Source organism: Xenopus tropicalis, chromosome 7, assembly GCF_000004195.4.
Source record: "Xenopus tropicalis strain Nigerian chromosome 7, UCB_Xtro_10.0, whole genome shotgun sequence".
NCBI classification, from domain to species: domain Eukaryota; kingdom Metazoa; phylum Chordata; class Amphibia; order Anura; family Pipidae; genus Xenopus; species Xenopus tropicalis.
In genome coordinates, this window is record NC_030683.2 from 78,341,337 (window position 1) to 78,365,831 (window position 24,495).

A 24,495-nucleotide genomic window follows, 5' to 3' on the forward strand; every position below is an offset into this window, starting at 1 on the left:
ATGTGTCACACATGTAGGCCTCTTGATAGCTAAGTGACTACATTGCGGATAGCTAAGCGGATACATTGACTTGCAAACAAACAGCTATAGTCATTGACTGTTAACTACTTGGAGCTTATGAAATATCCCTACCAACAACTTGGTTTCCTCCCCACCCTCCCCACACACTAAGGTTCTTCCTATTTTGCTTAACAAATACAATAGAAAATAAATTGGAATTATTTCTTAGGGTGACAGGTCCCCTTTAACCACAATTGTCTTGTAAGACTGCCTAATGTTACATATGTCTAAGCATTAAAAATACTAGTGTATTGGACAAGAGTTGGTCGTTTGTACCGTTCAGATGTTATTGCATCTCCCATATCCCTTTACTAGTACTAGTATAAAAACTGTCTGCAGTCACTTTAGAAAATAAAACCACAAAATGATAAAGATAACTATCCAAAACTAAACTTTATTATTTAGCAATTATTCACATTGGGTTTTTTTTTTTAATCAGAAATGCATTCCAATCTGGACTCAATATAAAGGTAGTAAAGAGGCTATATAGGGCATCACTGAAGACCTGGTGAATGCACCAAGAGATCAGTAATATTACAATATATACTAAAAGCTCAATTACAAGCATGAACAACAGTCTAGCTGCTCCACTGCAAATGGGAGTAGTGTTTGCTTTACTCTAAATGAAGAACTGATGGAAAGCTGGCCAAACCATCCTACTGAATCTGTGAAGTCTTTGGCAGTCATTAGCCACATAGATGGTGCACTGGCTTGCAGTTTGGTGGGGTGCAGAGGTCTAGATCCTCATTCAGCATCATAATCCACAGGAAGTGTTGCATTCAGAACATTAGAAAAATAAACTGAAATGATGATTTCACAGACAAGAGAACATTTGCATTATAAAAATGAGTTCCTTTAAGTTACTTAGCATAATGGCCAAATCATGCTTTATGTTTAAACACCTATTTAAAACATTGACCCCCCCCCCCCCCATATTTTGTGCTTTTTCCCTTAAGCCCTCTAAGTTCTCCTAAAAAATGGTACCAATTTGCAATCTAAAATGGTCACATGTAGCCTGGAAAAATGCTGAGTAAAAAAAACACAATTCTACAAACTTCAATGCAGGATTCATAAAGGATGTTGTGTTCAAATACAATAACCACTAACAAGGCAGCCACATCACAACTAGCAGTTCCAGGCTAGGTTCACCAGGCCTAGAGTTTAAACTCAAAAGAATGATAATATCAGTTAGCTTTTAGGTTCACTTGTTTACTGCTGGATATTAATAAAACAATGATTAGAAGGTAAAATCTTTGTTCAGGACCACATAAATTGCAACTGCCTTAGGGTGGATTTACTGCTAGAATGGAGAAATGCCTGCAGCATTGCCTATGGTTTATTAGATGCAGCCTTTAAACAAACCCCTTGGATAAATTAGTACCTAACCAACTTTGGTGCAAAACAATGGACACTACATACCCTTATAATGCAGAGTCTGTAAAATTACAGTTGCCAGCATTAACGTAGATCAAATTGCTTTTCTGTATCTCTTTACCCCCATAAGCATCAGAACACTGCCATATGGGAATAGTTTTGCTCTGATCTGTATAAGAACATGGATTGTTAACATTGTTCAAGGAACTATGTTATGTTCCATTCTGCTTGTTGCACTCTTCTAGGTCTCTGCCAGTTAAAGAGTCCTTGTTTGTCTGACCCCTTGGAGTGAAATGTGAGTTAGAGCAATACCCCTTGGGAAAACTCTGCACAATTAGCATTGTTGCTGTTTCAGATTTGCTTAACCAGGAAGGAAACAGAATCTTCCAAACACTGTCACAGAGAAAGCATAGGATGGAGACTGGAAAAGATGTATATTGAACAAAGATGGACACCAGGAAAGAAAGTAAATATTTTACATGCAATATTGAAATAGTGATCTTTCAATGTTTATGGAGCATCATCTATTGGGAGGGATATACAAAACCTTCCAAACAACAGTTGTGCATAAATGAAATATACATATAAAAAGGAGCAAAACAAAGGGAGTAGAAGGATAAGAAGCACCGCTAATACTTAGGATATAACACAAATGTAACACTTCATTACCAAATAATACACTTTTCAATAGTATTCTGTTTTGGGTGTATTCATTAGTATTTTAGGCACTTGGATAAATAAACTCCACAGACTGCAAAATGTATTTCTGGCAAACATTCTTAGAAAAAACTTATTGTGGCAGGGGAAGTCAGCTAGTATGCCTTTTTCTACACACAGATGCTTTACAACAATTTTTTGCCCTAAACGAACAGATTAAAAGAAAAAATCACAAGTAATCCCATTCATTGTGTATCGCATAGTTTGGACTGCCTGGTCACAGTGACTTGGGAAGCCATACCATTTTTACTGGCTTTCTTTACTGCCAGCCTATTTGCTGAGACAGATTTTTAAAAATCACAAATTAAAAACAATAAACTAAAAGCAGGTAACACGTAGACTCATTTACGCTATGCCATAGTCATAAGCACTCCAGCAAAACTGTACCGCTTAGAGGTCTCTAGCGCACTGCCTCCTGAGCCACAATAAATATCTGTTGCAAGGCAAAGAGCACAGAATGCACAGGGTGCAAGGGCATCCTGTAATGAATGTTTTAAGTACTTTCACTTATACCATCCACTGCATACAGCATACAGAAATGGGAGCAACTCTTTGTACTTTATTTTGCAATCCCAAAAAGGGGCAAGAAGTAAATGGCAATGGTGCATTGAGCCTGTTTTGGCACTTGCACGGCCATCATAAATGTGAACTTTGTTCTGTAAAATCCCTTGGACATTAAAAGGGTGTACCTTGTCTCAAAAATATGTAGCCTAACATAAATAGTGAAAAATGACATGTATAAAAATGATACATTAGCAAAGGTTTACAAACATGGAGTAATTTAGGGTATGGCCAGGAAGTTAAGTAGGTAAAAAAAAGATAAAAAACAAACAAACAAGAATATGTACTGTGACTTGAATTTTTCATTGGCTCTTTGTCAGCTCCAATAGCTTGATATCTGATTGTCTGTGCCAATACCAATATTCCCCACTATGTCACTGGTATAATAAATAAACACAGACAATGGGGGAAAACAGGGTGATTACCACATGCTGGACACCAGTAGATCTCATGAAAGTAAAGGGCATCAAATTGAAGAGAAGCATAAAATAGAAAAACTCTAAAAAGTAATCTGCATAATCAGAGACATGAAAGAACTAAGGTAATCATGGCAATAAATTATTATATATATTTATATACACAGTTATGTGTAAAGGGTAATATACCTTGACTCAACTAAATAGAAAAAAAAATAACTGCAATATTTTCAGTTTTGTAAATAACTCACAAACACAAAGTGCTCCAGGTAGGGCTCTCCTTAAAGAGCCTGCTATGATGTAGAGGTCCCTAAGCTGATGAAGACCCCTTTATTGTCCACTTGTGCACCTGCACATAGCTCTTCAATGTGCTAGAGCTGGCGGTTGGCACCAGGGGGGCAAAGAGGTTAATTTATATAAAAGCAATTATAACAAAACCAAAAATCCCTTGTAATGTCCATATATATATATATATATATATATATATATATATATATATATATATATATATATATATATATATATATATATATATATATATATATATATATATATATATACAGTGTGAGTGTATATATAACTATAGGAAGAGGCATGTACGGTCATTTGATTTTGGGTTCCACATAGAATTTGTCGCCATCATGAACATTATATGAATGTAAAAAGCGGGTACTGAATTTCATTTCCTCTGGCCCAAAAGGGGCTTCATGGTCCAGATAGTACAGGCGCATGTTGTTGGTAGAAAGCTGCACCAAATTTTTTAGCTGTTTTTTGAACTCGGCCACAGTCTGATCTAAACGGATGCTTATTGTCTCCACTTTCTCTTCAAAGTGTATATCAACGTTTGCTTTACTCTGTGGTCGAAGATCCACTTCTACAAGCGGTTCTAATTTGCCATACTTTGTCACCAGCTCCTGATATCTGAAAGAGAAAAAAATGTCACGACTTTCATTATATTCAGCCACATAACAGTGGAGTTCTAACACATTTCTACAAGATATCATTGCAAAGCAATTCTGGAGGGCTGGAAAATTCCGTAAGATGAAATCAACAAAATGCTTGGTCAGTGACCTCACAAAGCTGATTTTATGAACAACTATAGAAACAACTAAGAAAGCTAAAATCTAATTTAGCAACAAAATGAGGCATGTTAATGTGTGGCAGTAAATCTATTACAGATAGAACAGGCTTTGCAGACATAATGCAAAAAATAAAAAAGTGACCTTTCATTGTGGGTTCTGCATCTGTAATAAACACAGAATACATCCCATCCTTGAATATTTATTTCTTATTTATTTTACTTGTACTGGATACAGTGGCAAGCGTCTTGGGCAACCTTACCCCACACTTTAGAGAATACTAAGTTTATGTGCTCTTCCATACTCCCAGTACTACAACAGATATTGCTGAGCCCTTTCCTGAAGCTGCTAATATTAAAAAGCAAGCAGGGATCTGGGAATTTAGATATGCATTAAGTACTTAAAAAGAATGCCTTTAGACTTACTTTTAATTTATATTAACCTTTCATTGTCCTTTAATCAGCAACAGTGTTCTACAATCTGCTGCTCAGCTCCTGCCTCTTTCAGGACACAATGTATTACGTATTTGACTTGACTCTACATACAGACGGTTAGACAGCATTTGTGTGTTAAGCCAGCCTGCTTTTCCAGAGACTTAGCTTATTATTGCCTTTTCAAACTTGTCTGAGTCAAGCTGGGCTTCCCTGATCTGGTTGTCTATGTTCAACTTGACAGGTTTGACATTTGCATGGCAGTTAGTTACTATTTCGGTGAAAGTATGTTCACTGTCTGGAACCAGGAGTCTTTCAATCACTGTTGTACTCTTTTGTAAATACTTGTAATTGGGAGCATTTTATAAAGAAGATGCTACATTTACAAAGGGATGAGCTAATTCTTTGGGTACTAGAAGTGTGCACACACAGCAGAATGGGAGCGCACACAGCAGGATGGCAAGTACTTGTTACTTAGTATGGCAGTTTCCTTAGCTTTCCCAAACTTGCTTTTGTCTGTAACATTTTTCTTTCCCTGTACCTGTTTTCTTTCCCAGTGCTGTAACTCTTCAAGGCAGGAGGGTCAAAGGGTCCTCCATCCACCTTTCCCTAATCACCTTTCCCTAATTTGCAGCTGCCAGCATGATATATTTATGAAGAGTTCACAGGGGGTCAACGCTGAGTGTCCTTTTATTATTTATTTGATTATTGAAACTTAGCAGTAGCGGCTGCATTTCCCACCCTAGGCTTATACTCAAGTCAATAAGTTTTTCCAGTTTTCTTAGGTAAAATTAGGCTTATATTCAGATCGGCTTATACTCGAGTATATACAGTATTTATTTTACCCAGTTTCATTTTTTCACTGAACTGTTCCTTTAAATGTGCATGCAGCAACAATGTATGTACTGGTAACAGCAGTCCCTGTGGCTTAATCAACAAACCTACAGAAAAAAGGTGGTACTTCCTCTTTAAGCTGCAACTAGAAACACAATGCAACAAAAAGTTTTTATGTTCTCTAATGTGGCAGGCATCGTTAAAAAAAGTGTCACACGGCTCGTTTTCTTTGCATATTTCCTTTCACTCAGAGAAAAGATTAGCCACTGCTTTTTCACTGCCAGGAAGGAAAAATGAAGCAATGCAACTGTAAGGCAGGCTGAAGGTGTTTAGACAAGGTTAGCAAGTCAGGCAGCACGTTGGCATTTTGTTTTACAGGAGCTAAATGTGATCAGTGCTGTGTGAGTGGCCCTGTCAGAGGTGGAAGGGGACCTGGCTGCATGCTGTTTCCCAGAGGATTTACCTTAAATGCAGGAATGTCCCTCAACAACAGCACGTCTCTGTCTGTGCACAGTATAAGGTCACCCCTGCAGTCTGCTTGGATTTCCCCAGTGTCCAAACAGATGAAGCCTTCATTGGATGCCATGCCCACATTCAGACTGCTGTTGTGTTCTCACAGTGACGTGCTGATACAATCAAACCTCTTAATGTGCCATTATTTCCACCCTTAGAGACCATTAGCACTGTGTTTTACTCTGCAAACAAACTTGTCTGTAGAAACACGATGTGGATTTTCAAAACTGGCCTCATAATGGATTGGGCCAAGAGTATTTATATTTATTTTTAGTGAATCATTTACTTCTCATGGGCACAGAAAACAAGCCAAAGACATGTATTAAACAGGTTATAAGAAGGCATGTTAAAGACCTTATTTGGGAGCACATCTTAAAGGAAAACTATACCCCCCAAACAATGTAGGTGTCTATAAAAATATACTGCATAAAACAGCTAATATGTATCCCTGCTTCCTCTAAATAAACTATTTCCATGCAAAATATACTTTTTAGTAGTATATGCTATTGGGTACTCCTAAACATAAAATTGCCATTTTAAGTACTAAGGGCCACCTCCTGGGATCATACAATTCATGGTGCACACAAAAAACCAAGAGTACACATACACAATAGGTCACATCAGCCAATGAATGGACAAAGTTCTGTCTTTTACTTCCACACTTACTTCCACAGTTAGAGCTGCATTATTTCCTGTCAGTTGTTCTCTGAGGAAGCAAACAGCCCATCGCAAAATGGTGTCTCAAGGTAAATGATGTAAAAGGGCAATATTGACTATATATATATATATTATATATATATATATATATATATATATATATATATATATATATATATATATAGAGTAGCTGTAGAGAGAGTCCGCACTCACAGGTCTTACAGAAAATGTAGAGGTGTTTATTCAAATCAACCTCTAACGTTTCGGCTGCATCCACAGCCTTTCTCAAAGACAATGTGAAACAAACACTGGTGCACTGAAAAAAACGAATTTGGTGCCAAACAATGACGTCATAGGTGTGAATACATTAGCATACAGTGTGAACAAAACACTCTCAAAACACATTGAATCAACAAAAAAAATTCTATGCCTAATCCATATTATGTTATCATTTTTTTGTTTATTTTTTTGTTGATTCAATGTGTTTTGAGAGCGTTTTGTTCACACTGTATGCTAATGTATTCACACCTATGACGTCATTGTTTGGCGCCAAATTCGTTTTTTTCAGTGCACCAGTGTTTGTTTCACATTGTCTTTGAGAAAGGCTGTGGATGCAGCCGAAACGTTAGATGTTGATTTGAATAAACACCTCTAGATTTTCTGTAAGATTTGTGAGTGCGGACTCTCTCTACAGCTACTCCATCTATTATTTTGGGACTGCACCCAGGCTCCCTTGGACCTACTTATACGTAAGTGCCTGTCTTCTTGCAATATATGGTATATATATATATATATATACACACACACACATTCTTTAATATGACACTTAATATGATATAAACTGTTGGTTAGGTATTATTTTTCTTTAAAATTATTTCTATTAGTGTTACACTGTAAATACTTGATTCTGAATATATATATATGTTCTTTTGAAAAGGTGTCAGTCTGTGCAAGATCCAAAAAGGGATGTACAAAAAAAGATTGAATGTGATTTTAATGATAGTCTAAGGGAAGCTGAATGGATGAAATGGCTTGTTGCGGTTTATTTTTTGCCATGCATCGGTTTATATATCCGTGTGCAGTAATGAAACTTGGACACAAGGCTTAGCTCCTTTCCCCAAAACACAAGCTAAGAACAACTTGTTCAATCTCTGTAAAGCGCAGCATTAATAGGTCGGCACTAGAGAAATACATGTAAATAAATACAGAAAAAATAGCAATACCAAGTAAATGTGTGCCCTTGTAACTGCTTTGCATGGCCAAACTTAATCTACAATATTTGTGTAGCGTAGCTCTCTAACTGCTTGCCAAGGCAATTGATATATACCATGCTGCACCCACTGCACTGCAGATTCCACCAAAAAGGTGGGCAAATATCAACCACGTCCAAGAATTTTGTCAGTAAAGTTGACAACAGAATGCTCTGCCCTCTGTTTTGAATAAGACAGAAGACATTTTAGCACATATTTTCTGCACATGTGAAAGTTAAAGGCCGCATATAACACACTGTTAAACATGGCAGTAAGGCTTGGACCTTTCTAACTCAGTCTGGCACTGTTTCCTTCTTGTTTGGCACCACAAATTTTGAAAATCTGACAATGCTTTGCAGGTGATATTCAGCAAAAACTTACTGGGAACTTAAAGTGCAAAATCTAGAGTAAGTTGCTTTAGATGTGTAGGAGATCTCTCTAAGCAGAACTCAGTAACATGATGATGCACAGGGGAGAGTGGCTCAGCCACTTGCAACCTGAGATGGAGGCAGGGAAGAAAAGGACACTAGTTCTGTGAACTGGAAAGGCACAGTCATTAATGGCTGCACAAGTCTTCTTGGTGTCTCCTTTTCACGTTGCACAGATGGAGAGGCCTGGACAAAGAAGGCATTGATGCTATGTGTGTGGAGGTTCAGGGACTAAAGCAGTATGTTATTTGGAAGCAGATTCCCATCCTGTTTAGTCAGGGATGGAAGCAAAAACTAAATAAGATCATCATTTATGTATCCTACTTCCTCTGATAATAAATTTTTGGTGTGTATATGTGTGTGCACCACTGACAATTAAACATCCTATTTCATGGTGTGAAGGCCACTTAAAGGAAAACTATTCCCCCAGAATGAATACTTAACCAACAGATAGTTTATATTATGTTAAGTGATCTATTAAAGAATCTTATCAAACTGGAATATATTTATATATATATATATATATATATATATATATATATATATATATATATATATATATATATATATATATATATATTTATATATATATAATTGGCTGATGTGGCCTAGCATGTATGCATGCCTTGGCTTGTTTGTGTGCAATAGCACATACTACTAAAAAGTATATTTTAATGAAAATAGTTTATTTAGATGAAGCAGGGTTCTAAATATGAGCTTGTTTATGCAATATACAGCCTAGACGCTTTCTTTGTTTGTTTGTTTAAGATTGCAGCTGCCATTTTAGCTTGGTCCTCTTAGGTTCCTTCTGTAACTCCAACTGTTGGTAGCCCTGATTACACATTTCTAAGGAAGGGAGTGAGTTTTATGAATTTTTAAGGGAGGGGGGAGCAGGAGAAGGGAGAGCTGAACAGACTCTGGCCTCCGGGAATGAAGGATTTTTCAGAGAGACGAAGTCAGATACCAAAGAAAATGTTTACAAAAAATATGTCTATGAAGATTTTCATTCATCCAGGTCATGGTATATCTAGTATAAATAAATTTAAAGCAACTGGACTTGTTTGGTAATCATTGAAGACGTTTCACTACTCATCCGAGTTGAACTGAAGAAGCTGCTCGGATGAGTAGTGAAACGTCTTCAATGATTACCAAACAAGTCCAGTTGCTTTAAATTTATTTATACTAGATGTTTACAAAAAAGGAAACAAGAAACCCTGTGTTTTTTTGATAGATGACTCAGTGCAGCGCTCCTGTGAGTTCTTATGACTGTATTTACATAGACCTTCCTGATAAAGCTTACTTAGTTTTTACCTTTCCTTTTCCTTTAATCATAGGCATTAATAACAATATTAATTTTTTATCTGCTCATGCTGTACTGCATTGTGGATATGGATTTTAGACATACTAAAGTAAAGTTGGATTTTTTTTTTGAGTGTTCTACATATGATTTGAACTACTTGGAATATATTTATGTGCCTGGGAACACCAGCACAGTGATGCTAGGGGCTTGGATGCTTCCAAGCAGGAAGCACTAGTGAGCTGCAACTGATACGTGTATAATTTGCATGCTAATAATGCTGCTTTAAATTGGCACTGAACTAAAAGGGTGTCTTAAAAAGCATCAGGTTTTGAAACAACTATGTCTAAATAAACCTATATACACATAGCAAGCCCTTTGTCTTTCACCAGAAAGTATCTAATTTAATGATATTGGTTAACATACCTTGCTGACCTGAAGCCCCCAATAAAATTACTAGATAAGATTTTGAGGAGTACCACAATAGTTTCCATTATACCACCAAATCAATATGAAATCAGCTACTATACACTTTGGGATCCAGTCTTATGCTCTGAAGAAAGTAAATTGCATCTGGGCATGAGCCACTCTCTTTATCTGCCTCTCTTTCATTTACCTTTTGTTCAAGGCCTCACCTTAATGGGACATCTTCCTTTGGGAGATTCATATAGTAACGCAGGAAGAATCTTTCAGAGTCTTCTCTTTCACCATCCGTGACAACACTGCCATTCAGTTTGGATACAGACGGCAATCTAGGAGTTCACATGAGAGGAAAAGATTAGCAAGACCATCACTAGCCTGTAATAAAACTGAAGTGGAGGAGAATGCCCTTATCAGTCTATTTCATGAAATCAATAGTCTTCCTCTCTCAGATCTTTCTGCCAAAAGACTTAAATGCACCACCACGACCCCATACACACATTTCATTGAGGAAACACTAATACCAATGTAAATCTACAAGGTCACCTTTAAAATCTTTACATGCAGAATGGTAAAATTAAATGCTTTCACTGGTGACTTATATACAAATTTTAATTAAATAAATCTATCAATCATTAAAGTGAATATTTTCAAAGCTGCTTATTAGGTAATTTTACATATTTTCGAAAATACTCTTGTGTTTCCCCTGTCCGTAAATAAGCACAAATAATAATGATCCTATTTTCCAATGATGCAGGATTAAAAATCTAATAAAAGGCAGTGCAGCTCTGTTAGGAGCAGGGGAGCCCTGAACTTAATGCCTGCCACAGGGCTAATTAGGGCCTTGTGGCCCCAGGGGCTCTCCAGATTGAGTGTTCTGAATGACGCGCAAGCTAGGCGTAGTTCCATGGGAAGTCTACATGCCACCAACTTGAGAACAAAAGCAGAGCTCTGCTTTTTTCTTGTTCTATTCCAGGAGTGCAAACAATTGTGCATTGGCCTTTGGGTTCAACTAGCAAATTTAATTAGCCCAAATAAAAAGTGCAAAAACTACCATATTCTTTTGCACAGTTTTTCATAAATGAAGCCTGAGTTTTCTTTAGAAATAAAGGGTGGGTTTTATGATGGTCGTTTGCCTCAAGCAATGGTTTTTATGGAAGAGACAATGACTGGACTCAAATCTTCATCATTATGGCACGCATTATACAGATATTAGGAGAGAATGGTCAATTTAATTAATAAACTCTCATGTTTACAGTCACAAAGTGTCCCACACACACACATACATGGTAAAAAGTAGAACCATAAACAGCAGTTGAATTAAGATTTCAAATTTTTACACTGGAGTAAAAAAAAAAACTACCAAGAATGCGGCATAAATGATTCAGTCCATCTGCTGCCAAAATTATGTTATTGTAATACTGACTCCTATGAATGTGCCCATGAGCCAGTTTTATAATGTTTGGAAGTGTGTTTATGGGGGGTAAGTATGTTATGGAGCTTAAAAAATATAAGAACACTTGACACCTAGCACACGATATTGGAGGATGGTAAGAAAAAACAGACAGGCAGAATTTGGAGCAGAAAATAGATGTGCTGCTCAATCTTTATTGGACAGTGTGATCTCACAAACTAGTTCTGCAAACCTGACATCAGTTTTGCATACTGCCATGGTTTTAACAGAGAGTATCTGGTTTTCTCTGACTAGCGTTCTAAAGAACCATACACTTGCATAGCAGATCCTAACTAAATACTTTATGGAAGAAGTACAGTACTTATATACAAAATGTTTGAACTTGGTAAGCACTAGATAACAGCTATGTCCACAGCTATAAATTTTATCTGCAGTATGTAGACTTGTAACCTATTTTAACACCTATTTCAGAAATCAAATCTATACATGATTCCTTATAATTTTCCTTTTAATAAAATAAGCCAAAAAATACAGTAGTTTTGTGTAATCTATAATGTATGAAGTGCTATTAACACAAGCTAAAACCAACCAGAAAATATGATTGTTGCTTGGTTATTTACAGGAATTAGGATACATTTTAAAAATATATAACCTTTGCCTTTCACCTGTATAAAAGCGTTTCTTGTGGTTCTTCAAGCTTATAGGGAATGGAATGCACAGAAAGCACTTGTTTTGATGTTCTAGTTTCAGAACCGTGCATGCAGAGAATAATATGGATTTTAGACACTTGTTTAAAGCACTCATTTACAACCTGTTTAATCAGTTATATATACAGTATATCTACTTTTTAAAATACTGATCACTATACCTTGCTATCACAAGTTTCCTGCGTTCTTCTGTGCTGTATGGCTCCACCAGAGGAATACCTAATAATCTAACCTCTTCAAGTTTGGGTAAAGCATTAAGTTTTTCAATGTCACGCCAGGAATTTAAACCTTCAATAAAAAGTAAAGAAAAAAATGAGTATTGCAATAGATAAACCTTTAGGCTAACAGCACACGGTGCAAATTTACCAGGAATAGCTTCTTTTACACATGTGGTAAAGTGCGGCCTAAGGCAATATGCCTCTTGCCAGGAGCCACTCTGTGCTTATGCTGTCTGGTGGTTACAGACAGATCAGAAATACTAAAGATGTCTATGGGAAGTGGTGACAAGGCTGGTAAATATGCCATGAGTGCCACAGTCCTTAGCAAACAAAAAATCTGCAGGTTGAGTGAAAAGAATATTCAGTTATAAACCCAAAACAGTAATCTTGTGCTATGCAAAATAAAATGTTATACATAATACAGGTTACCAACGAGAAAGCATTGGGTCTGACATTTAGAGCCGGATTACAAACAGTAGTAAGTGACTGTGACTGCACACAGGTTACAGAGAGTCATCTAAGCTGGCTATTTATAAATGTGTGAACCTACTACAGAAAAAGTTAAACAATGAAAGCAAAATTTGGATGGCTGCCAGAGGTTACTGCCCAGGAACAAATTTGTTCAGAATTAATAAATGTGCCCCACTGTGTTGGAATTTAACTCACACTTACACAGTGAAGCCAGTATGTTTTCCTTTTGTTGCATTTTATGCTGTAAGTTTAAAAGAAAAATAGCAAAATCCTTACTGATTGGTTGCAAAAGCTAGTAAAATAGCACCCCCTCGTATATACTGTAGTTATATTTATACATTCTTGGCATTACATAGATCCTAAGAAAGTTTAATCTTGTTCTATCAGAAATTGGCCACTTGGCGCCTCCTGCAGTTTGTATTTGCAAATTCAGCTTTCCAGTTTCTATTGGTATTATTGACAGACAGAAGAGATTTGTGTAAGCCAAGGCAAAACACAGGGAAAAATAATTTAAAACATGTCTTTGTTAAAAAAACAGCAGTAATCAAGTTAGTGAAGACTAAATGTGAAATTAGGTAGACCTTCCCTTTAAGAATGGAGTCATTCTGTGCTTTTCGCATGAATGCTCTAACTGTGGTTGGGCATCCATAACTCAGTACATCATTGTTGCAAGTCATAATTATACAGTCACTATTGTTCCAATACAAATAATGATCAGATATGCTTATAGCTGGAAATGCCTTCCCCACTTCCACTATGCTGTAAGTGATCATGTAAAGAGCGTTTGAGTCCGCATTCCCTTGCTGTGGATCCTTCATTCATTAAGTTGGATTCCATCTGTGTTTGGTGCTTGCCTGCCCCTCAGTGACTATAATGCCATTTGAAAGATGGGAATATGTTGTGGAATGCATGACAGATCCTCCGCGTAGGCTGAAACTCCTGTGTGTAACAGCCCTACTCCCACCCTGTGCACTTAGCTTCTTGAATGCCCAGTAGGATAAGGGGAAATATGAAAGCAAAAGTACAATTTGTTGCACCCTGATATTACACCTGCCAGATCTGGGTAGGTGGATCATTTGTAAAAAAAAAAAAAGCAGTGTTGCCACTAGGGGGACTAGTGTACCATAAAGAAAATAACAGTTTTAGAGGATTGCTAACAAAAGCGTCTCTTTGAAGAGCAAGAAGGAAAATTAAAGGTTACTATAGATTGCTTACCCCAATATTAGTCCTACTTGTGGTGTTTCCAATCTGTAATTCTTTCTTTCATTAATTATCATTTCTGATGTAGTATTTCCCTATCCTATATCTTATGCCAGCTCTGTTTAGACTGCAGCCAGAACTAATACCCAGGTAAAGGCAAGATGGTGCTGCGCTATTTATTTCAGTCTCGCCATTGAGGGTAACTGAGTATGGATTTGATATACCTTTTATGAATACAAATTCACACATAAATAACCTATGCATGCAACCTAATAATCCTTAATATGATAGAAAGTGTCCATTACAGACATATGGATATGTCATAAATATCATCTTTTTTTTTTTATTTTCCATAACATAATAAAGAAGAAAAACTGCAATTTACTGAAGCTCCTCTGAATAAGCATTCTTTCCTCTTCCTTCTCTCAAATTAGACTACCATATTAATGATCAGGAAAAAAAATAATTTCTTTCTGCACATTTACTAAGTCAGATCAGTATAATTTGCCCATCCAGAGCTGTGATCTAATTGCACTAATATGCAGCCAACTGATCCGAAATCGGAGATGAAAAAACAGCTAGGATAAACTGGCTTGCTGCTTAGCTATGAGTTTCAGAAACACACAATTATTATTGTAAACCATGGTGAATAGATTTCATGCAAGCAATAGGGAATGTGGTCATTTAAGCACATCCTTACAATCCTTTATACAAGAGGGAAAAAAAAGCTTTGCTGCAGTTGCACAAAAAAGGGAGCAGGCAGACAATGATTTTCTATGCCATTATTCCTCATGGTGGTCTCTGCCTTTGAGAGAAGGTGGAGGAACTTAATGTGATTTTAATAAAATGTCAAACACATTATGCATTACACAATTAACATTTTTTTTCTTAATTAAGATTGTCACTAGGTTCATATGCCATGACATTTTTTTAATAAAACAGATATAAACAGAACAGCCCTACATGCACAAGTCGAACGCTCTTCTTACCTGCTTTATGCAGACTTATTGACCTTAGATTGGGAAACAGCCTTGCTAAAGATTCCTCTGAGTCCTCAATCTTAGACAGGTTGTTATTTGCAAGAACAAGTGTGTCAAGACATGGAAACATTGTGCCTAACTTGCGGATATCGGACCAGTCCTGGAGGTTGTTGTCTGTTATGTGGAGAAGCTTCAGAGAGCGGAAGCAGACTGGTGAACATAATACTGTGTTATAGTCATTAAGGCACAGAAAGAGCTCCTCCAACCTGAAACAGAGAAATCCACAGGTCATATGATTAGTTAGGTTTCCTTTCTTACATTCAAATATTGGGTCTTAAAGACAAGCGCAAAGGCTGGGACTGAAATCTGGCAAATGTTAGCCTACCAGTTGTGTACTGTTTTCTGGTTATACATAGAGTTTTACCGATATATATATATATATATTCATAGCTGCAGCTTTGTGCTCTCTGTGTATAAAGTGGGAAAGAATACTACACAGAATTCCTTCTACTTACTCTGGCAGCTCCATCAACAGTGTATGGACCGTTTCCCAAGAGGCTTTGCAGTTATTGAGGACCAGTTTGCGAATGCTAGAGAATGTCCCGGCGCATGAACGTCCCAAAACTGACAGGTGCAGTGGGTTGGAACTCAGATTAAGAAATTGTAACTGGGGAACACTGGACACAATCTTGCTAACCTGAAGGTTAAATGCAGGCAATGAGAAATTTAAGAGGTTTAGTCTGCTATCTTTAAATCCCCTGATCCTTCTGCATTAAAAAAAAAAAATTGTATATGAACTCTAAAATTCAAATAAGATGTTTCTGATATGCTCATTATTTGGCTGGCTAATGTAATGCATTACTATAGCAAAGTATGCCTAATAAATATAAAATATCTGTCCATTAGTACTCAAGGCATCTTGATGGGACATCAACATCAATATTTACCATATTCTTACAAACAGAATTTCTATTTCTAATTGGATTATAAATTACAGAAATGGTGCTGCTATCTGGATATCCATTTACTAAAAATTACAAGCTTTATTTATAGAAAATCATTAGATTTTGATATGTTGTATGTGTATTACACAGCTTTTCTTCTCTTGAAGCTAGCCGCACATTGGCTTAATTTCCAAGAGGTACTGCATTATATATATTTGCATGGCCAAATTGTACTCTGGAAAATACATGTCTATACAGCATTGGGCTGTCATTACTATAAACTGTATATTAGATATATTTTTTATACCCCACCTGAACCAATGCTACCATTGGTTGATTACTACACCACAACCGGATTATGTCCTTAACTAGTAGCTCAATTTGCTAATCACATATATTAAAAAGTGACTTGAAGAATGGGTGTGTTATTGTACTAATGACTTTCTATGGCAAAAAAGAGCTGGGAAGAACTTAAGATGACAAAGTTTGATGGAAATAGAGAAGCAAAGAGGGATTAACCCTAAGTTTTGGGGTAAAAAAGGCAAAAAACAGAGGTACCTTTACTTGCCTAAACTGTTTGAGGGTTAATGGTCAAATAGAGTAAAGAGAAGAAAGCGCTTAAACTGCTCACTATTAATAAGAAGGGAGTGGTCTTGTAAATGAGTACTGCCATCAGAAAAAAGTGTTTACCCTTGGTGAAAAATAACACGTAAAATAGTTATATTAATGCTGGAAAACAGCACCAGCTGTATCTTGCTTTACAGCAGGGATCTGGAAAGATTCCCAGGACCAGAGCCTGTGTCAAATACCTTGTATCTAAACGACTTCTTATTTACTATACTACATCTTGTAATCGTTTGTGGTTGATCTAATATACCTAGGTAATATTCCATATACCTTGTTCCATGTATGTCACGTAGTGTAACACCCTCCAACTCACACAGAATTGCTTAATGTTTCAAGGCCAAGTTCATGCACAACTAACATAAATGGTCACTGTTTATAAATGACTCTCACCTCCTCCCAGTCATCAAGCTTATTATCAGAGAGATCCAGCTCTGATACATGGGAGCAAAAAGCAGCAATCTCACTTTCATCTCCAGCACAGTTGATCCCACAGCTGTTCAGAACCAGGATACTAGGGAGATTGAGCCGGTCTGGAAAAATAAAAAAGTAACAATGGAGAAAGAGTGTACAGAAAGTAGAAATATTACCTTTTATGCCAAACCATGCCATGTACCAAGGGCCGGAACTAGGGGTAGGCAGAAGAGGCATCTGCCTAGGGCGCAATGGTGGAGGGGCGCCAGCAAGGTACCTCTTCTTTTTCCTACCCCTAGTTCCTGGCACTTTCCCCTGTCTCTGCAATCACCCCTGCGACCTGTGTGCGTGCGCACACACACGGGGGGAGGGGGTTTAGGCGGGCCAAGCCGACCAGGTTGCCTAGGGCGCCTGGCCGGCTTAGCCCAGCACTGCATGCACCTTTTATTACAACCAGCCAGTGTTCATAAGCCCCAAATATTCCTAAATCTACATTGATACAGGTATGGAATCCCTTACCTGGAAACCTGTTATCCAGAAAGTTTTGAATTACTAAGGCTGTTTCCCATAGCTTCCATTTTAAGCCAATAATTTTAATAAATTATTTTCTTTTTTTCTGTAATACTAAAACAGTACTGTGTACATCAGGTAACTAAGCTGCACACATCTATATTAGTGGCAAAACAATCCTATTGGATTTATTTAATGTTTAAATAATTTTTAGAAAACTTAAGTAATGATGATCCAAATTACCGAAAGATCCCTTTTTGAAAAAGCCCCAGTTCACAGATATACCGATAGTAGATCCTTTACCTGCACAGGCTATCCATAGCGTATATATTTCTAGGGAATGCATAAACTAATATTGCAATATAGGTACCAACTTTACTTAGTTTAAATAATCTAGCTAATAGCAACTTTTGTCTAACAGAGCATCACGTTGCTTCTGCAATAGGTAATAAATTAATGTTCCTAAATATCCCAGTTATCATGCTACTTTTCTGATACCCTTCATCAAACAGCTTCAACCAATTTCCCACATGCCATTAAACGGCTAACTAGCACAGTCAATCCCTGCAGTATTCCTAAAATTGGTTGTTATAGGTCAATGCACCCCTGCAAATATCTCAAGCGTCATTTGTTACTTGAGAACAGGGCAAGGGCCCATTCAGTGTATAGGGAGGATACAGGTTGGTGGAACCAACTGAAAGAAAAAATGTTTGTATGCAGTGTTTATTTTCCATTAATTTCCCCACTAGACAGTACTGACAGCAAAGCAAAAGGGCTCAGCTCGTTGTGTCTATAGACTAGCACAAAACTGCACATCTGCACTTTGCTGTTTTTTTAAGGGAAAGCAAATGAAAGATAACCTTTGCTAAGAAATTGGATATATTTTGCTTCTAAAGCACGCATTCATATTAAGGGATAATTAATTAATAAGAAGCGCCTTGCAGTCTCATTTAGATTTGCTTGTAATGAAACAAAATTAATCACTTTTTATAATGAAAAGACTTATTGGAGCTTCTGTTACAAGCAGACTAATAAAAAAAGGAAAGGGTAATTAAATTACCATACCAAACATAGAATTTTAAACATTTCACACTTGCTAGAATATATATTAAGAAAACTGCTCTGTGTGCTGTAACGCTTTGGAAATCTTTTAATACGACTTGTGATTACATGTTTTGTAGCTTTATTTTTTCACCAGGCAAAGATATCTAATGCAGCACCATAATGTTAAAAAAAAAAAAAAATTCTTACAGTCACATTATCAGTAGCTATCATTTATGTTATGGTAATATTATAATACTGGATAAGGAGTCTTTTCATAATTTAGATCACCATACTTTAAATTCTACTAAAATACTTGAACATAAAAAACCTGAATTGGGTAATGGATTTATGCTTAGTTACCATCAAGTACAAAGCACTGTTTTATTATTAAAGAAAAAATGGAAAGCAGTAAAAAAAAAACAAAAAAAACAAGTTTGCTTAAATAGGACTCCATAGAAAATGGCATGCCCATATTTTACTGAATAATGAGTTTGATAATAGATCCCATATATTAAACTCTTCTTTCTCTGCATGGTGGAATTTATACATTAGCTCTATTGACCACTAGACGGGGATGTTCTGCTGCAGTTGTAGCAAAACAGAGCCATTATGTTACAACAATCACTCAAACATAAATGTGCAAAAGTCATATACAATAAGATAACCCATACTAATAAACAGGCCTTATGTAATAAAAGGTGCAGCAGCCCATAGCAACCAATACGATGATTACTTTGAAACAGCTGACCAGTAATTGGTACCTGCTATTTGCCACCAGCTCATCCCACCGCCCCCCACACAAGCATTCGCATGCATGTGTGCGCTTTCACACAGGGGTGAGGGGGGACGAGCAGGTAGCAGAGTTATTGGAGAAAGTGGTGAGCGCCACCCAGTGGTGCCCTGGGCACATGTCTCTTCTGCCTACTCCAAGTTCCAGAGCTGGCAATTTAGGAGACTAGCCTGTAGCAAACTCTGAACTTTTTATTACATAACACTATAAGATTAAAATGCATTTATTGGACAGTAGCCAAAACAAAAAGCACTCAAGAGCTGTAGAACATTAGGGTGCTGAGGGAAAGGGTAAGTACCAGCAGCATATGTCCATGCATTGAGCTGCATATTTTGTACACACTATGTTACTTTTCTAAACCACTATATCACTTTTTTTGTTACTTGGAGATTAAACTATAGTACAGGGACTCACAATCTTAGAGCAAAATTATAAAGAACAATGTAAAACTTCATCAGATGCAAAGAAAGGCCACCCTTGGCAGGGGGTGTAGATCTTGGCATTGGCAATTCTGTGTTTATATCCAAACAAACAGTGCTACTCTAATGTAAAATACAGTGATAAACTGCACAACATGACAATAGTGTATACCCAGTGGGATATGTACAGTAGAATACAAAAATATAAGTGGACTCCTCCCACAACAGTATGCTATTATGCCCACTCCCCTTCCCCCAGTGCTAGGAACATACTGAATCAATCCAGACCCCCACTGAGAATTCCTACAGGGTCCACAAGTAGCATCTGAGGTCTCTGTTGTTATACCACTGTTTTCATCTAGCAAGATGAATCTCAATACAGATTTCAGGAAATAACAATTATATCTTTAATTGAATTAGGAGATAACAGTTTATCATCAAATTGAATCTGGCCCATTATCTTTTAACTCAGAAATTGTTTTCTTTCTCCCATCCAACACCCATAACATTCCAGAGGTACTGAGTTTAAAGAAACATTAACACAAAAATGTTATTCAAAAATCCATTCTCCCCCCTCCAAAAATAACACTTCTATCCAGTACAAAGTAAATTATATTTAGGGTGAAGACACACAGAATAGAAAATATCCTGCCATTGTCAATACTGAAAACCGCCTGTACTAAAACACACATAGAGACAATTATCAGTAAATGATCAGCACTCTCTATTTCTGTAGCAATCACAAGTAGCTGCTACTAGTAGTTCCTTGTGTCTTCACCCTTGTTGTACACTTAAATAATGTGATAAAACCCCACTTCCAGTTTTAAATTCTTTACATTTTTAAATTCTTTTTAAAACCGGAAGTTAGTTGCTCTGAGCTCCACAGAGGATTTTAGCCTGCCACATGCGATGGTGCGGCGTGTGGTGGAAGACTAGGTAACTGATATAGGTAAAAGCCTTGGATATTTGTTGTCTTGTCGATTGGACACCTTTGAAGGTGATCAAACATCATAACGTTAATGCTGAATCTTAGGGTAAAATAATTATTTTGTGTTTACCTGCATATTGGAACGATTCAGCCCTTAACGTTAGTAGAGTGGACGAACAATCTTTCCTAGGACCAATGGTCATAGGAAAGATTGTAATTGTAGTGTGTATAGCCTCCTTTATTCTCCCCCCATGTGTGCATTCCTGCAGCCTTCAGGTTCAGGGAGAGAGGGTGTGTGCCTAGTGTTATTTCCTCAGCCTCATTTATTTCTCTAAGAGCTGTGAGCAGTGAAGGCAGCAGCCAGGTCAACCATAAATCTTTCAAGGACCAGAAAAGGCCCCCAACAAAGTCAGAGCACTCACGTTCCCTCCATCACTGCTCGCAGCTCCCAGCAAAATAAATCATGCTAATGAAAAAGGAGAACCGAGCTGCCAGGGCCAAGTCGTCTAGCAGGAAATTTGCGCGCACACGTAAGTGCTTGTCTCCACATCACGCTTTTTAAACCACAGTCACTTCCATCTATGGAATATCTGCAAAAGATGCCACCAAAATGATTCAGCCCCCCCACTACAGTGTTTTGACTACTGTAACTCTCTGTTAATTGGCTTCTCCTCCAGATACTGTCATCTATCCAGTGCATCATGAATACTAATGCCAGGCCCATACTCATTAGAAACTGCTCTGCCATACTGCCAGCGCTGGCTTTGGCTACCTTTCAGGATGAGATTTAAACAAATGACCCTGGCCTTTTAAACAGTTTGTAACTCTGCTCAATCACAAGTATGTGAACATACTTACAAAGCCACTTGTTACACATACATACATACATACAAGTATTCAAATCTTTATTAGGGCTGCACCCCCATTCAGGAATTCTCTCCCACATTCTGTTTGACTTTCTACCTCTCTGCCAATAAATGACATTGCAAAACAAATATCTTTAGAATGGCCCTGATCTAACAAAGCCTCTCATAGCCCCTTCTCCTTTTAGATTGCATGCTTTAATGAGCAGAGCCCACTTAATAATAATAATAATAATAACTTCTGATTAAGCATGTTAACATAACATCTGCAATACCTTTCATAGGAGACACCTGCGGTCCAGGGGGAACATGAACCCCGGCTCCAGGACCCCTTCTATATGGGAAGTTTTCTGGGCTGTACTTCTCACAAAGGACCTGCATAAAGCTCCTTCCACAGGATGGATCCATTGTTTCCTTGAAGAGGAAATACATGATAAGAGTAAAACAAGTGGAAAAACTGATATGTTGCAGCAGAGACAACCCTCTAATTTACAGAGATATATCATAAAACTATAAGTATTCCCTAGTAGCGCAGGTGGAACATTTCACAGTATAGAGTTCTATTAGGTTACAGAACATTATCCCTCACAATACATTAAAAAATGACAGCTGTGGGAAAGATTGGCCTGTGAGACCAATGTATTATTCAGAAGATACCTGCATCATGCAAATGTAACCAAGTTGGTAGGAACAAGCTTATGAAATACAATACACCTGCTACAAGTGTTTAACTAAGGATTGCTACCTGGCCAGTAGAAATGACGCCATAGAGAATAAGTATATAAAAAGGCAATTTTTTTTACAGAAAAGGTGGCAACCATAGTTTAGCTTTGTATTTGTATAATAGTTTAATCAGATCACAAAAATAGTTTAATCAGATCACAAAAGGGAAACTCTTTCTTTCTAAATACACCTATAATATATATATATATATAATCGCGGTGGGGCGATTTGCGCGAAATCGCGCTGCCGCGTCTGCCATCCCGCCGGCGACTTACATGTTCGCCGGTGGGATGGCAGGGGTAGGCAACTCGGGGAGATTAGTCGCCCGTTAACAGTTTTGCCGCGGGCGACTAATCTCCCCGTGTGCCAGAGCCCTTAGAGGTTTTCTAGTAGCATGTCCTAAAGGTCCAAACCTAACCAAAAATGTAATATTAAAAATGTTTATCAGAGATAATCAATATACACACAAGCACACATATAATTCTGATTAAAATACAACTGAGTGTAATGTATGTAGAATGTGCTCTTAAATGTGAACCGGATTACAATTCTATTCAGAATGTTTGCTTTTGTCTCATGTGGGACACCAAATGAATACAGATTGGACTGCAGATTCAACCAGAGACACCTGCAAAGTCAGTTAATGTCATGCCCATTAATAAGTCAGTTTAACACTAAAATCAAGCAGTCAAGTACAGGAAAGGGTTTAATAAAACATGCATAGATACTTGTAGTATGTAATGCTACATTTTTGTCCACACATTATAAAAATATAGTTTTTCACTTCCTGAACTGTGTAGTGCACCTGCCTCACACTTTTTTGTCCTGCTCGTGGTGTTATCCCTTGTACAGGTATGGGATCACTTATCCGGAAACCCATTATCCAGAAAGCTCCGAATTACGGAAAGCCTGTCTCCCATAGACTCCATTTTAATTAAATAATTCAAAATTTTAAAACCTATTTCTCTGTAGAAATAAAACAGTTAATTGTAATTGATCCCAACTAAAATATAAATAATCCTTTACGGGTGCAAAACAATCCTATTGGGGTTAATGTTTTATTGATTTTTTAGTAGACTTAAAGGACATGTAAAGCCTACATTTGCCTACAATGTATATCGGTTGGGCACGTCTCCCCCACCCAAATGGCATTATTTATACCGCATATGTCCCCTCCGTTTGCTAGCACCATCACATTTTCCTAAAGCAAATTGCAGCTTTCACCCGGTGGCCATTTTCCCTCTGATACATAATCAGTTACATTTAAATTTGCAAACAGCATACACACACACAGACCCTTATTCAGCATACATTTCATCAAGAATGCAGGCTTACACAGGCAGAACTGTCTTTGATAAAAGTTCTGCTTTGTTTGAGCACTGTAGGTAAAGCTGAGCTCAGGAGAAAAAAATTGAAGCAGACAGCTAGAGCTGAGTTTCTATGGGAACCAGCAATGCTATCTCTTTACTGGCTGCTAGACTGGGGGGTGTGTTTAGTAATCTGAGCTTAGAACAACTGAGCATGCCCACAAGCCAACAGCCAAAGCAAATTCCTGAGGGAGGGGGCCGAGTGGGTTACAGGAGGAGAAGCAAATCTAAGTGATTAAGGGGATGCTGCAGCCTTACTATTAACCTCTGGACAACCAGTGTGGCAGGTATTGAAAGATTTCAAAGAGGCTGTTCACTGATTAAAATTTTGTGTGTGGTGTATACATGTCCTTTAAGGTATGGAGATCCAAATTACAGAAAGACCCCTTATCCGGAATACCCTTGGTCTTGAGCATTCTGGATTACGGGTCCGATACCTGTACTATGTGCCACACACAGATGCAGAATATGCATAGAACGTACACACTTATTTTAATTTATTGCATGTTACAGTGCAGAAGAACATTAGGTGGGTTTTCTCCTTGCTTGAATGCATTTACAGGTACATATGATGTCCTATAAAATATCAGATAATTTCCCTGCAATTTGGGGGAAACAGGCAATTTGTAGACCTAAAAATAGGTTTATAGGGTAATTGTGTTTGGGGTTAAATTGTGTGCGTGCCTGGGTTTAACATGGGTAGATAAAGGGCCAAATGTGCCCAGATGTTTAGATCAGGACCATGTAATAACCTCCATCACAGAAGTAAGATGAATTATTAAAAGCATCTCTCCAGCTTGGTGAAACTCCACTTATATGTCAAAACGCTTTATAATATGTTA

The 24,495-nt window shown here is 37.4% G+C and overlaps 1 protein-coding gene across 3 annotated transcripts in view; it reads right to left on the reverse strand.

Moving 5' to 3' along the window:
* Nucleotides 1-430: 430 nt before the first annotated feature.
* The window catches only part of tbcel (tubulin folding cofactor E-like), a 42,393-nt gene continuing 18,328 nt past the window's right edge, over nt 431-24,495 (reverse strand). The window contains exons 2-8 of one of the 3 annotated variants that reach the window (XM_031904771.1): nt 21,839-21,977; nt 16,989-17,128; nt 15,543-15,724; nt 15,037-15,293; nt 12,320-12,446; nt 10,253-10,369; nt 431-4,049 (exon numbers count right to left, since the gene is read on the reverse strand). In XM_031904771.1, coding sequence (XP_031760631.1) covers nt 3,731-4,049; nt 10,253-10,369; nt 12,320-12,446; nt 15,037-15,293; nt 15,543-15,724; nt 16,989-17,128; nt 21,839-21,977 — 1,281 coding nt within the window. In that variant the 3' untranslated portion in view covers nt 431-3,730. 3 annotated transcript variants of the gene reach the window in all.